This window comes from Haliaeetus leucocephalus, unplaced genomic scaffold, assembly GCF_000737465.1.
Source record: "Haliaeetus leucocephalus isolate CR32 unplaced genomic scaffold, Haliaeetus_leucocephalus-4.0 Scaffold340, whole genome shotgun sequence".
Taxonomy (NCBI): domain Eukaryota; kingdom Metazoa; phylum Chordata; class Aves; order Accipitriformes; family Accipitridae; genus Haliaeetus; species Haliaeetus leucocephalus.
Genome location: NW_010972776.1, coordinates 2408795 through 2424055, shown reverse-complemented (window position 1 = coordinate 2424055; position 15261 = coordinate 2408795). Strand labels below are relative to the sequence as shown.

At 39.9% G+C, this 15261-nt stretch overlaps 2 protein-coding genes across 6 annotated transcripts in view; both read right to left on the bottom strand.

Annotated features, from left to right (window-relative positions):
• Positions 1-1558: 1558 nt before the first annotated feature.
• LOC104834804 (uncharacterized protein CXorf21 homolog) lies at positions 1559-7670 on the bottom strand. 5 transcript variants are annotated; one of them, XM_010572407.1, is made up of 4 exons: positions 7232-7670; positions 5845-6016; positions 5162-5264; positions 1559-3214 (listed from the first exon to the last, which is right to left on the bottom strand). In XM_010572407.1, the coding sequence occupies exon 4, from the start codon at positions 3165-3167 to the stop codon at positions 2241-2243; it is 927 nt and encodes a 308-aa protein (XP_010570709.1). In that variant the 5' UTR covers positions 3168-3214; positions 5162-5264; positions 5845-6016; positions 7232-7670; the 3' UTR covers positions 1559-2240. The 5 variants fall into 5 exon arrangements, with proteins under 5 accessions (XP_010570709.1, XP_010570710.1, XP_010570708.1 ...); XM_010572408.1 differs by having other exon boundaries at positions 5845-6010; XM_010572406.1 differs by lacking the exon at positions 5845-6016.
• Positions 7671-10825: 3155 nt separating this feature from the next.
• Positions 10826-15261, bottom strand: part of SH3BGRL (SH3 domain binding glutamate-rich protein like) — a 36723-nt gene continuing 32287 nt past the window's right edge. The window contains exon 4 of the mRNA XM_010572405.1: positions 10826-13839. Coding sequence (XP_010570707.1) covers positions 13807-13839 — 33 coding nt within the window. The 3' untranslated portion in view covers positions 10826-13806. The remainder of the gene's footprint in view (positions 13840-15261) is intronic.

Below are 15261 nucleotides of genomic sequence, written 5' to 3'. Positions count from 1 at the left end.
GACAATCTATCAGATTGAGTAGCCTTGTCAGCCAACTATTTGTTTTGTGTTTCATTTCGGACTTTTGAGGTTTGATCTCAATTTTCAATATAGGTACCATATTAAACCCAGGTGCTGGCATCCAAACGTGTGTTAGACATTATGTACGTTGATTCATTGAGCCATGCACTTTAGTTAAGTTCCACCAACCCTAAAGACATTGCAAGGCATCAGAAAAGGTTAAAAATCTTAAGATACACAGAAGCTTTGTAGTTCCCTTTCCATCATGCACGCTGCTATATTTAGCAGACTGTTTGACACCACATACAATCACGCACACAGCGGCAGTTGCATCCTCTTCCCCCAAAAGAAGCCCCATGCCAAGAAGGTACAGCTTATTAAGGGACCAATATACATTTTTTTTGCAAATTTCCTTTTCTGTATAGGCCAAAACAGGCACAATTTTATCTCTAAGCCCCATCATACTGTTTCTATTACAGTAAATGCAACTAATTAATAAGCAAAATTACTTGAATTAAGAGATTCAAGGTGAATCCCTTGTGAACTCAGATCTTCTCAATGTTCTGAGGCATTCTTTCATGCCTACTGGTATTTTCATTATAAATGCCAGCTCAGAGATGATTTTTAAAAAATCTAAACAACTAAAGATGCTGGATTTAAACAAACAAACGAAAAAAAAAAAAAGGGCAAAAAACCCCAATAAGACCCAACAAACAACTCTTCAAAGGACTGATAAGATGTCAAGGGCCTTGATTTACAAACACAAATATGTACGCATTTGATGTATTATTACCTAGAGATCACAAGATCCTTCACATTCTCTTAGAGGGTTGACAAAGACTTAAAAAATGCACATTATGCATCAGAGTTTAAGAGATGTGTCTCAGAGAAGGTTTTGGTTTACGTTAGTTGTTTCGTAGGAAGTTTCACTGAGAAGCTCTGCTTTATAACTCATCCCATCCCTATGCATTGAGTGACATCAGGAACTGGATAAAATGATTTAACGAGCACATGAGTATGCATTACAAAGCTTACAATTGTATAAATACAGTTTGTTGCTAGATTTTGGATTCAGGTTTCATGATTGCAAACCCAGAACTGCAGCTATGTCAGACCATACTCAGTCATCATGCAAGTAAAGAGGCTTCCTTACTAGAAGAAAACTTCTGCAGACCAGGTAACAGTCCAATTCATTTATCATTTTACAATGGTGACACAGTGATTAATTTCCAGTTGAAATACTTACTAAGAAGAAGTAATAGAAAAGGAAGAAAATGGGTTTGGAAGCTAAGTAATGAAATTTCTGTATCAAAATCTGCATTTAAATTTCCAAAGATGAAGAAAGCCTGCACTACCTTTTCAGGAACGTGGCAGTCGTCTTAGCTTACCAAGGTTGCTTGCAGGTGCTTCATTTCCAAGGAAATAAAGGCAGAGTGCATTTACCAAAACCGCAAATGGTACATAAAATAAGATACTGACAGAAAGCTGAGTGGATTTCATCAAAAAGGTAAGGATTTATTATTTTTTATAGAAAACTAAATATTTTTACAACCTTCATCAACTATTTCACCTAATTTTCATTGTCACATACTCCACCTATGCAGTACAAACATACACGGGCAATAATATTAGCGTCTTCATTCATGTACTATGTCAATGTATTTCCTATGTATGATAATATATACAAAACAATCCAGAGTCCTGAACACCTCCATCTGCTGACAAGATTTTCAAACCAAAGAAATATTTTTTCAGCCACTGTGATCAAGCTTTGCAGAAGCAAAATTTGAATGTGAATTTCCAAAACTCGGGTTTCAACTATATAGCCCAATCCAAAGTCCACCAAAGACAATTTGACTCTTTTACTTACTGGCTGGCTGGATCAGTCTCTTAGAGCAAAGTTTTACCAGCACACGTCCTGACTGATTTTTCTTGCAGGAGTAAATCCAATGGTACATGACTACAATTACTCATACAGCCAGAGTCTTAGAAGGACATATACATTGCAAAAATATGGTTGACTAGTATTTCACAGAGAAATTGATTTCAAATTCTGTATTAGAAAAAAAGAAAACAATAACCTTTACTTCCTCCACTAACAAAGACAAAGTATGGTTTAAGCTTTAAAATATTTATCTGAAAAAGTCTGTAGTGTGTAAATGTTTTCATTTCCCTACCTAATCCTTAGAGTGAAATATTTGTATCCGAATCATATTCATCTCTTCAGCTACACAGATCAGTCATGATGTAAACTGCATCCTGCAGCTCTTTTTCATGCATGCTGGGTTTGAGATCTGTAAGTTTGGAGTACTAAATTCAGAGCTATTTCCATTGGTAGTGTTGTGCAAACTAAACAAAGCTAAAGAGTGCAAGAGCACTTCTCTGGCTTTTGATGTTTCTACATTCTGCTCCTGTGATACCTGAAAGCTTATCTGATTCAGGTTATTCCTTATCAAACTGCAAGTGAGGAGGTTTGTTACAGAACCACACCTGGTCAAATTTTCTTCAAAAAACTGTTTATAAAACTCTGCCACTTTTGTTTCCATGTACTTGTTGAGCACAGAGTTTGAAAGTGGCTCTGCACAGAGCATGATACTACTCCTTTCTCCAGCTTCATCTCCAGACAGGGACTTTACACTTGGCTTTTCAGGATGCTCACATAGAGGGAACTGACCTAGAGGAATATCTATGGACAGTAAAACAGGGCCATTGGGAAGTTCATCACACACATGGTCCAAAACACAACCTGAATCACACATATGGTCCCCCACATGGTCTCCCCCGATATGCAAGTCAGGGTAGTTTTGATAAATGCTGTTGCATGACCAGGATCTATACAAATCCATCTGTTCAGTATTTTGTTCTCTTTTGGGGATACGTAAAGCTGGTGATACAGTTCCTTTAACAAGTGTTTTCTGATCCTTTGCAGGTACCTCTTTTATGGATCTCCACTGAGGACTGCTACCATGTTCCATTTTGCTACTTCTAGCAGAGATCTCATCCTGCTTCTCGTATCCATCAGCAAAGCCTTTGATTTTTGGGTTGTCTACAAGTTTCTGTCTCCAGATTCCCTCTTTATCCTTTTTGGATGCAGGAGATTTGCGAGGCTTATCTTGATGACAGCTTTCTTTATATATGAGTCTAGTTAAGATGCCTTCTGCCAACATGATGACAAGTGCGAGTAACAGTCTAATCACCAGAGTTCCATGTAGTCCTGTGAGTAAAAGAAAGACAGGCAGAGTACCTCAAACTTATTTGGACAAAGAGGAACAATAATAATAAGTGAACAATGCACTTTTTATAAAGACTGCGATTTTTCTTTAGAATATTTATTTTTAGTAAACAGTAAACTGCATGCTTTTCTACAATTTTAACCTCTACATGTCAACAAAACCCACTCTGAAGATACAGGAAGGGCATTAACCAGGTTCTTATCTGTGATATCACTTCTGTTCCTAGGTATCTCTTCTGCATTGTGGCTAGTTGAGATAGATCATACTTACGAGCCGTAAAAATCAGCAAAATTATTTACTTGTCTATATCACTACCATCAGTTGCAAATCAACATTTTCCACTGAAAGACAACAATTTCTAAGAGCTAAAAAGGTGACATAAGAAGGAAATCAAGATGAAATTCAGACTTAGAGGTTGATTCTGAACTGGCCTGAGCCATCCTATGAGGTACCAAGATGCTTCAAAAGATGCTGGTAGTTCTTCAAGTATAATAAAACTGCATCCCAAAATGCAGTTCACAAATTAAAAATATTTTTAGAGTCCCTCTTAATGATTTTAAAAGATACAAGTAGTTAATGTCTTCCCCAATAGTGAAGTGATGAGTGGTACGTTTCTGTATCTATAAGCTCCACAGTTTTACTTAAATACACATGAAAAATTAAAAGCTAGCCAATGTGTCTCAAAATAATCTACAACATTTAATGATGCCTTATCATTCCTTTTCAATTCACCTACTGTTAAAATCAATGGGAAGCTTTCCATTTAGAGCCGAGTGTGACCTAAACTCACTAAGGAAAAGATCATCACCACTCCTCTTATGGAGGACCGGGAAAGATGAACACAAGAAAACCCCTCTGTTCTTCAAATGTCTTTTTAATCTCTGCATAATTCAACTACCTTTACACACCTCTACTGTGCTCATGGTTTGAAATAGGGGGGAGAGGCAAGGGATGAGGCCATTTTACTGAAGAGCACATAGCAAGTCTCCCAAAGAACACGACATACTGTCATGCTGTTTGAAATACACCAAAAATTCTACTTATATCATGGACAATTAAGGCTCAATACTTTTCACAGTGCTGGCAATTTACATCAGTAGTAAAGCCGTGCAAGTCACTAGATAGCTATCCACACCAATGAAATCGCTGCAAATTTAATACGATATTTGATATATAACCAGAAAGATCCTCCTCACTCTACTAATTTGCTTCTAACTATCAGCAGCCAAACCATATACTCTCACTTACTTGTTCTAAAATGAAACTTGATACACTGGGTCACTTTTTTTAATCCCAGTACTCTTCCAGAAAGCTATTCTAAAACTCCAATTACTTGAGAGATGGAAATTTTTGACTTCCCTCCTAAATATACACACTGCTACAGTATAACCATTTGCTTTTTATTTTTTCGGGGTTTTTCTTTTAGCTTGAATGGCACTGTTCCCCCCCTGAAGCTGAAGGTAACACTGTAATTGCCTTATGCCTGCAAGTGAGACCAAAGCAGACAATAAAGGCAGTACACCATGCCTTCTCCTGGTTACATTAGCATAACTGTTTACTTTATCTACAGAATCGTTTACATATGCAAAAAGCAGGACAACATTTTCTTAAGCATTTAAGGGACTTGGGAAACCAAGTGCCATTTTCAAAAGAGGCAAGAGTACTTGACAGTCTAAATCTTGCTGAATGTCAATGGAATTTAGAATGCTGCATGCCTCATTTGCTTCTGAAAAACAGGACACAGGTACCCAGATCCTTATGTGCTAAAAAATGTTGCTGTATTGCTTTGAAAATGCTCATAGTGCTAATGTAGAGCTAAAATACGGTAATCTTAGCAAAATTGCTCTCTTTCAAATAAAGTAAATGGTGCCTGCATTCTGGAACAAAGCATAAGGAAAAAAAAAAAAGTACAAAAAGCCCAGACTTACCGATCCTAGTCGGGTAAGAGGCAGATAATCACATAGCCCAGAACTCTCCTACTACAGCTGCTATAAGAGAATAGATTCTTACATACTCTTTCTTCACTACTGTCTGTGTGGAAAAAAAATGACAAACATATGAGTTAGTTCCCCATTTTCTCCTCCTAAAACAGAAGTGATCCCACTGGAAAAGTGCGCAGTTTTTTAATACAAAGTGACAGTAGCTCTAAAAGAGGATGTTAAAAAAAAAAAATGAATCGAGATGTTTCTGACTGTGGTGCAATACTGATGAGTTGCTAACTGCCACAACACATCATTTAAAAACAACGAAGGCTACTAAAGGATCAGAGTGCCTGTACCTCACCAGGCTGTTCAAACTTGAAACTGAATTCCACCGAACACTTCCATCTACAGAAGTTCAGTTTTGTTCTATCATCCACCGGACTTACAGAGGCGATGTTATTTACAGCATTTCCCCTTTTGAAACAAACAGCTAAATCTGTAGTCTCGTGACCTTCTTCTGATGGGGAAGTAGTTGACAACTCCATTTCATCAAGATTTTGATGAAACGTCATTTGTCTATAAAACACAAATATGAGAATCTGCCTCTCTGAAAGCAGTAGCCATCAGACAGCTGTGGGCAATCATGTCACTCACTGACCAAAGCCACTTTCTCTGGGCTCAAAAATTACCTCTGTCTCAATGGCACATCAGAGGTGCCCCCATGGCGTTTTTAGCATGTCCTTCTCGCTCCAGCTGAAACCGAGCTCATGCACTGAGCCACAGCACTTCCCCCAGCACTAGATCCAGTCCATGGACAATTTCAAGAGTTTTCTGTTGATGCCTTTTCTAAATTTCCTTTTTCTCATAAGATAAAAAAAACAAAACCCAAACCCCAGAAGTTGAATCTCAAAGTACTGGACAAAAGATCTTAAAAAGACACTGTTTAGTGTAATGATAGGAGCGAGACACAAATGTAAAATAAAACTAGAGTGTAAAGATAACATTACAGCAACATATTGATTGCAACCCATCATACAACATGTTTGGGCAGTAAAATAATGATGTGCCTTAAAAATCAATTAATGTAAGGTTTGAAGTAACTATGACCATAAAGGTCCAGTGGATTCCCTTTAAAATTATTCCTGTTCCCTCCTTATCACGTGTATTTCACAAAAGACTTCAGTTTTTATGGAGGAAGAATGAAAGCCATTTTTATTCCCAGTGAATTTACATAAAAGTCATTTGATATTTAAATGCTGTTTAAAATTACTTTATTTTAATCATCTTACATGACTAATTTCTGCATGGTAGATGTGGTTGTGACTTCAACAGAGTACTCGTGCCCCCAGTCTTGGAGGGCAGGAAACAGGGTGGTTCAAATTCCATGTAGTTTTAAACCTTGCCTCCTTCACGGAGCTTGTAATTAGTGCCAGCTGCAGCTGTATTTTTTGTGCGACAGTTTCAACAAAACACAAAAGTAACAGAGAGAAAGGAAGAAATCAAATTAGGTCTTTAGTCTTGAGTGATTAAAAACAAGTCACCTTTCATTTCAGTTGTACTCAGGTGTCAAATGCAGCAATATCCAAAGAAATTTATATATTTATATTGATAAGATCTTACAAAAAAACCCTTATACTTACAAAAATAAAATCAGAACAAGATAGAATCAAAGCTATTTCAGAAGCTGAAAACAGACCGCAGTTAGAAGAAACAGTCAGCAAGACAAGCATACTTGTCTGAATCCCGAGGCTAAACTTAAAGCAAAATGTATAAACAAAGAAAAATAAATTTGACTGTACCATTCCTACACGGAAAAAATAAATAAGACAGCATTGTGTGTTACCATACACAATTATCATGTCATGTGAACTACAGCAGCATATAAACCAAGTCCCTTATTTCAGCCCAGACTATGTATTTTATGTGCATGTAAACGTGCTATAGAAACTGACTACACTGACCGTTTGGGTGGGTTTTTTTTTTTTTCCAAGCACAGCTGTTGCAAGTCTCCTGTCTTCCATTTAAACCAGCAGTACCTCATTTCAACAACCCCAACTTCCCTGAGTTTTCAAATACCTTCTCGCACAACAGCTCCTCCTTCACCCGAACGGACGCTCCAGCTCTTCGGTGACGCCTCTTCTGACCGATTTAACAAAATACAAACCCCAAACCCGCCCCCGACAGCGCCCGCCTCCCGACCATGGCCCACACTGACCGGGGGGGGGCACAGGCCCACACGGGTCTCTCTGCGGCGGGCAGGCACTCACGTTATCTGGGTAGGCCGAAATACTTTTTAAACCTAAAGAAGCGGCGGACAGGAGGCACGGGGAGCTCACAGGGGAGCAAAGGCAACGGCTGAGGCCGGATGGGAGGAGAGCTCACCCCGCAGCCCCGAGCGGACACCCGGAGCAGGCCCCCGAGCCCGGAGCTGCCGGGCGGGACCATTGCAACAGGCTCAAGCGCCCGGGGACGAACCCCCAGCGCTGAGGGGAGAAGGAGAGAAGACCCGGAGGGCTCGGGCCGCGGTTCGCTGGCGGAGGGGCCATTCGCCGGTGCGGCGGGCAGCGGACTCTCCTCATGGAGGGTGAGGCCGCCCGGCGGTTCCCTCAGCCCGCAGGGGGCGGGCCTTCACGCTGACTGACAAGAGGAACGCCCAGTGGGGAAGGCGGGGCAGGCTCGCCTCGGTCGCTGTGTGGCGGTTGGTTGCCGCGGCAACGGCGCGAGGCGGCGGCCGCTGAGGGGAGGTGGGCGCCATTACGGTCGGTTACACCGGCGTGAGGTCCCGGGCAGGTAAGCGGGGGGTCGGGGTGAGGCGACGGCCCCTCGGCCGGCAGGCGGGGCAGAGGCAGGCCGTTAACGGGCTGCGGGAGGAGTTACTCGGTGAGCCGGGGCCGGAGGAGGCGGGCGGCCGGCCCGCGGTAGTCGGTGGGGAGGGCGGAGGATAGGGCAGAGCCGGGGGGCCCGGACCCTGCCCCATCCCGCTCCCCGCCTTGTCCTTACACCGGGCTTCAGCGGAGGGAAGAGGGACCGAACCGTGCTGGGAGCCGCGGTGCGTGGCGTTGCTGTGGTTTACCGTCCGTGGGCGAGAGTTAACGTGGATTTAGTGCCGCGTTCGCGGTTAGGAACCGTGTATCCGATCAAGTTCTGTTTGCACAAGCGAAAAATAACTTGCCCTACGTGCTGGGAAAGGGCTCAAAAAGGAATTCAAGTCAGATGGGAACTATATTGCAGTTGAGATTGTATTAATGATGGTGCCTGTTTCCTTTTTTTTTTTTTTTAAGGATTTTGAGATGTTATTCCAAGCAGCTGAAAATGAAGAAGCCTCCCAAGTGCCTGAAGGTGTCTTCAACAGGCAAACCTGTGAGAGAAGGAATTACTGTATATAGGACCAATTTTGATACTTCACAAATGCAACACACTAAATATATGTATTTTGCATACTGGAACACTTGGAGTACTCAGTACTCACTGCGCCACAGTGCTCACCTCCTGTAGTAAGATGGTGATTTCTACTTCACCTTAAGTTGACTTTCAGAATCCTTTTGCATTTCCCAAAGTTTTTCCAAAAGTTTACCAATACAGTTAAAAATTGTTAATAATAAACATTTCAAAATTATTAATAATGAACTCTTCAATCTAAAACATTCTACCACAATCACATAATATGGACAAATCACGGAATGCTTGTGTGGGAACTCACTAAAAGATAACTATGTGGTAATTATTTTTTTGTAGAGTGGGATTATTTTGTTTAGGTAGTGCTACCTGATCTATTCAGATAGGCTTCACTGATCTGGAATGGGCTACATGGATAATGAGCAATAAGTAAAGGCCTTCATTTTCCCCTTATACCTTGAATCAGCTCAAAATCAGAGGCTGGGCATGAGATAGGGAAATGTGATCACAGAATGCCTCTCTCTAGGCACTGTCATACACACTTTCCAACTCTTGTATTTACATCACCAAAAAACCCTGAAAAAGCAAGACTGGCAGAAGAGGAAAACACCAAGTCAGGAAAGCTTAATGGCTTGTTCGCAGGTAATGAGTTGTCTCAGTTTCTTTTTAAATTGGCTATTAAAATTCTCTTACCATAATGGGGAAAATAAAGGAGAGAAAAGGTCTGATAAAGTTCTTAACATAGGTTACTGATGAGTCTGAATCTAGACAAAAACTTAGTAACGTTGTTCTTGGTAAATCTTATTTCTTGCATTTCTCAAGTTGTGGGCCCAAGGGCACAGGACTAGCCAATACCTTTTTCTCAGGTTAAAAAAAAAAAAAAACCAACCAAGATGCAGAACAGATCTTTATATACAGTGTATGCATATACACACATACACAGTCTCTTACCAGTAATGGAGCTGCTCAGGAGCCATTCATTTACTCACCTACTTCTGCTGACTGCAACTGTACCTCAGGTTAACCCATTCTGGGCTTTGTCTTTGTGGAGTTAACCTGAACTGACTCTGAATGAAGACCCTTCAGTAAGAGACTAGCAGGCACCTATCTCCACCATGCACACCTCAAATTTCTATTGCAAGACATTTCTGGTATTTAAAATATGTGCAACACGAGCTGAATGATATTATCAGACTTTACAGAATTTTCCATGATATGCAGATTAAGAATCTTAAATGAGAAATGAATAAAATCCGACATTAACTGGTAGAAAAGTTTTATTATTACAGTGCACACCATTGTAACCTGAAACAGCAAGTTAAGTAAACATTATATGCACACATGCAGTTGGTTTTTTAAACACATTTTTGAAAACTGTTTGTATTGAGCTTTATATTAATGAATAACAATTTGGTTTTTTAAGACTTCTTATGAACAAACAAGAAAACCAGAGATTTTTCTGGGTGATACAAGTGAAATGTATATACAGGAAAGTAAATGAGATTCACTGTAATTTAGAAATAGCATCAAAAGCCCTTTTCCCTATCTTACATTATGGACTATTTTTTAAGACACTAAAAAAGGGCAAGTAAGTGTGAGAGACAAGCAATAAACACCATTAAAAGACATTGATGTAACTGATGGTTCTCCATTGTGCATTAGTTGTTCAGACAGAAAACAAGCTGATCCTATAAATGGCAAGCAAGCAGCCTTCTCGCAAACCACTCTTTAAAGAATTAAGTTACTGGTTTCCTTCAGAGGATGTGAATTGAAGTCTGGGATTTGGGCAAATCCTACTGCAGTTTAGGGGCTGAGAATGCATCTTCTGTAGCTCTACAGAAGATCGTCTAGGTGGTGCAAAACTTCAGCATGTAAAGCTTAAAAGAATGTACCTGCTGGGTCTACCAGGCAAATAGAGAAGGTAAAAGGGAATAGTTTTAGTTTAAAAATTTATCCTACACCGCCCTCTGGCAACACAAATATTAAATAACATAGTTCCCCTGCTGTGAGCAGCACACAGCTAATTAATTACACATTGCAAAAAAAGCAACTGCGACTGTTTGGCAAGCTCTACAGGCATGGGGTGAAGCTGATCTGCCCTGTCCGCTTCCGATTTGTAACTAACTGCCTTGGGGAAAGAGTGGGAAAGCAGGTTAATTAGGAAGTGTATTCAGTGCTCTCCTAAAAACCCCAAAACCTCCAAAGACAGTTTTGGGTAGGTGTATCCTAACTAATTAAAACCCATTAGTTGCAACAGGTGAGATCCAACCCAACAGACTTCACATGCAGCAGCAGCAGATGCGTTATGTTCACTTTGTTGTACAGATCCTGTACTTTCACAGAGCAGTATTTTCATTCGAAAACTCCACTTCTTTCAACTTACGGGACCACTTCAAGCCGTGAACAAAACATGCAAACAAGTCAATCGTGTGAGAAAGCATTCTAAAACAATTTTATTGGAATGATACAGGAATGGTTAATATACAGGTTAAGTCCTCAATGCCTGCCTTCTACATAGGAAAAAAAGAATAAAGAAATTAACAAATTCAGTTCTTGCACCCATCATTAGCCTAACACAGGTATGGGAAACAGAAAAACAGCATATAGGCAACAGATTCCTAGCACTCCTAAATTCATGCAAGATATCTGCATCAAAATGAATGCAAGTTTTACACACAGTCCCACGACAAAGAGATATTTTCGGTATTTTTCAGTTTGCGTTGGTGCCTTGTTCCCTGGACAAAGAAATAATTCAGTCTGTCTCAACAGAGCTTGCTTAGGAATGCTGATACAGTTTGAACGCTACCATATGGCAAGGGTAGGGGACCAGACGAGGGAAGTGACTTTGCTTTCTTAAACTTGGCAATTTTCTTGACCATCAGAAACAGAGATTGACCTCGTTTCAGAATGTTTTGGGTCGCTGAACCGACAGAATTTGGCAGCAACTTTCAATTACGGCTTCTCCAAAATAATGACTGTAATTCACAGAACTTATACCATACTTTCCTTACACAGGAAACACAGCAAATTGGCGTGAGTATAGTGGCTTGTGTGTCAAATTCCACTTTCTTTGCAAGACTTTACTTAGTATTCTTACATACTTCCTCAAAATTTAACTGCTACTTTAGACACAGGGAAAGATTATGCCAATATTAAGAAAGAAAAATCACCTCTGTTCAGAAAGATGAAATCATAGTGAACAACAAACATCAGACACTGGATTTAAAATGTAACCTAACTTCCATCCCCAAAAGATCTTGAAAATAAGTTTCACAAAATTTCAGCAATTACTGATAAAGCCCGTTAATGAAAAAGCACAAATGCGTGTATTAATCTTGAAGGTAAGGCAACATTAATCTATCCCTATGCCTTTTGATACTGTGCTTGCTTTTGTAAGCACAAGCTTCAAACTGACTCCCAGCCTCCCAAATTAGAAAAGATAAAACATGAATTCAATGTCATTTTAACCAACTTGGCTCCATGCCAGATCCTGCTCACTCGGACATCTGTGGAGGTTTCATCATGAGCTGTCTAGAAGCAGAGCTGCTCTCCAACCAAAGCAAACTAGCTGCATTTCTCTTTTAACAGATGTTGACAAAACCATCAGTTGTAGGAAACAGAAAAAAGCCCCAAAGAAATGTTGGTAAGGGAAGTATTTAATTACTGCACTTCAGAACATTTTTGTAAACGTAAGTTTTTACTTTTAGCCTGTTCCTAATTCCAGGCTTCAAAACTAGGAACTGTAATCCTTTTCAGAAAGTATTTAGAAAGCACTGCATACATTTTACAGCATCAGTGTAAAATAACCGCATGGCGATGATATGCTGCAGCCTTTTGCTGATCTGTACCACCTGCTTCTCTGTCTTCATAAAGCAAAGAAAATCAAAATGTGTGTGTGCAGAGCTATTAGAATGATCCTCTAACTACAGCAAGGACTAATTATCTTTCTTACTGTCTTTTGATGCTTTTGGGGAATAAGTACATTATGTGGTGCAAAATGCATTTTAAATTACCCACACACTTTGTAAACCTGTTTCTTATCCTTCAGGGCACTTGTAATTATTTGTATTTTTGCAGAACCTGGCCAAGAAATACAGACTATCTCATGAGCACTGGGAGAACAGACAGGTTAATATTGCACATGGTAATTTCACCAATACAAGCCACTTTAATAGATTTGCAATTCCTGTAATAGCTTCATGATATAGCAATAACAATGGAAAAAAAGGTTTTAAACCCTAAAAAAAAAAAAGTCTTGCTTAATTACAATAGTTCTTGCTATTCAAACATTTATTTCCTTGTTTGAAAAAATACTATATGAATCTAATGACTACTTGAACATGCAATAAGATGCCTAATGCTATAAGCAGTGTGAACTGGTATTTTTGTAGAGAAATACATTAAAGGCTTTCACCCTTACACAGGTAAGGAAATGCCATTTCTGGCCATTTTGGCTTATTTGCAACATTGCCTGGGAATTAGCGTATACGTCACTGAGGTGCACTGAATCCTGCACACAGACATGTAATCGCATCATACTTAGGCAGCTGTGTGATTAACTTGCCAACGGAAAGGCTGTCCATTGCCCAAATCCCTTTTTCTTTGTCAAAAGAGCCCACATGGATCACTTAAATGAGAAATACATGGCATTATTATTTTTTCTTATCATCTGTACAGCGTGTTACAATACAAATCTTAAATAACCATTCTACAAAAGAACAAACACAACTTTCAAAAGTTACTACAATGGCTATACTACACGATACCACCTACAATTTCATCTGAAACCAGAAAAGACACTGAAAAATTACTGTGTAATTCAGTAACATTTTTGAGGCAACTCAGGCACTAAAGTTAGTATCTGATAAGGTTTTAGATGCTGTTGCTTGTTTTCCATATTTTAAATAGTTGGATCTCTAGGTACAACCTCATCTGTATTATTAGTACTAAAATAGTTTCTTGAGATTTACACAAAATGGACGAATTGCCAAGACAGTTTAAACTATGTGAAAATCATTGATGTCCAATTGCTTCAGTTTCCTATGCTTCCAACTTTGCAATAATACACTCTGTGCTCTCTACCTTTATGTTCACATTTTCATCTTGTGTTCAAATTTGTATTATGTACGGTGAATGCTGCAAGCACCAATCAAATGTTAGAAATCACATCTATATTTCTTGAAGCAGAGACAATTGTATTATTTTATAAAAAGCTGTGGAAATTCCCTTTACAGAACATTTAAGGCAGTTGAAATTCATGCTTGCTGCTTTGCCAGTGCTTCAGCTTCCTGAAATAGCAGAAAAGAATTACACATATTAGTACTTTATGAAAGGTGACAACTTACACATACCTGTGTTAGCAGATGACACAACAGAAACTGCAGCAGTACGTGATTAAGAAGTGAGCAGCACTGAACCCAACTCAAGAAAAGAGTCCCCGCTGCCTACGACGACATTATGAAACAAGTCCCATATAGTGCTGGCTTTAACTCCAATTCTAAGCTAGCTCAGGTAGTACCTGCAGGAATATTCCAACCTGTGTCCACAGCCAGTTTTGACCATGGAAGTTTAAAACCAAAGAAGATCAGATATAACAAGTTATCCCTCATTTCATGTTAGGACACAAGAACTATTTAGGGAGCAAAGTTTATTTGAAGAACCATGGTTAAATGGAAAAGGAATTCATAATTAATAAACATCTCAACATCCAAAAAAAAAAAAAAGGAGGGGAGAGGAAAACAAGAGCGGTCTCAGCAGAGACGCAATTTACTTTCTGAACTAAACCCTACCAAAGGACAAAAAGCCAGCATTTAGCTTTTGTCTTCCAGAAGGGTGATCAGGGCAGCCTGCGAGTCTTTATTCAGACACAGCTCGGAGCTGCTCCAGCACTAGACCCATACGTGAGGTCCGTCCTGGGGCTGGCAGCAGGTCTGTCCTGGCACTGGCACTGCTGAGTAATCCCAGCTCTCCGCTGCCGGAGGGGAAGTGAGTCAGCGGGGACGTGCTCCCTGGGTGACCTGCTCTCCATGCCCAGGGCTCCCAACCCACACCTCTTCGAGGGACCTTCGGCTACACGAAAACATTCCTATGAAGCTTCTGAGGTGAAGGAACAGCTAAAGCAGTTCAGCAGACATACCAGCTAACCTCTAACAATTCGCAGTATGTTTCAGAAGGAACATTGAAAAACAATAGCATGCATTTTTCAGTCTTCTTTCAGCCTTTGTAAGGTGGTCACAAATGGGAACAGAATGACAATAGAAGAAATGCAAAAGGAATTTTTTTCTGAAGATGGTTTCTACAAGTGTACTTTTGACTGAAGATTAATTTAACTACCTGTTAGCAGCAACATGGTCTACAAGAAGATGAACAGAGGCACAGTGCTCTCACTGCAGAACTTCAGGGTGGACGGCATGGTTTATTTTAAAGAGAAAAGTTCAACATCTGCTCAACTTTTATGCAACGGAGTTGTTTGCTTTTGTGACTGCAGAGAAATACTGAAGATAACAGACTCAACAGTATCGTTGTTAACATGAGCCAGTATGCTAAACAAATAAAAAACAAGAGGAGGAAGGACTAAGAAGGGAATTTCCAAGAAGCCTGTAAGACTTGTAAAAGAGGGGACACAGTGGGTGACCCCAGCCTGCAGGGCAGGAAGTACCACGCATATCTCCCTTATCTTAGACATGGTGGATCACTCTGGTTTTCCTGGC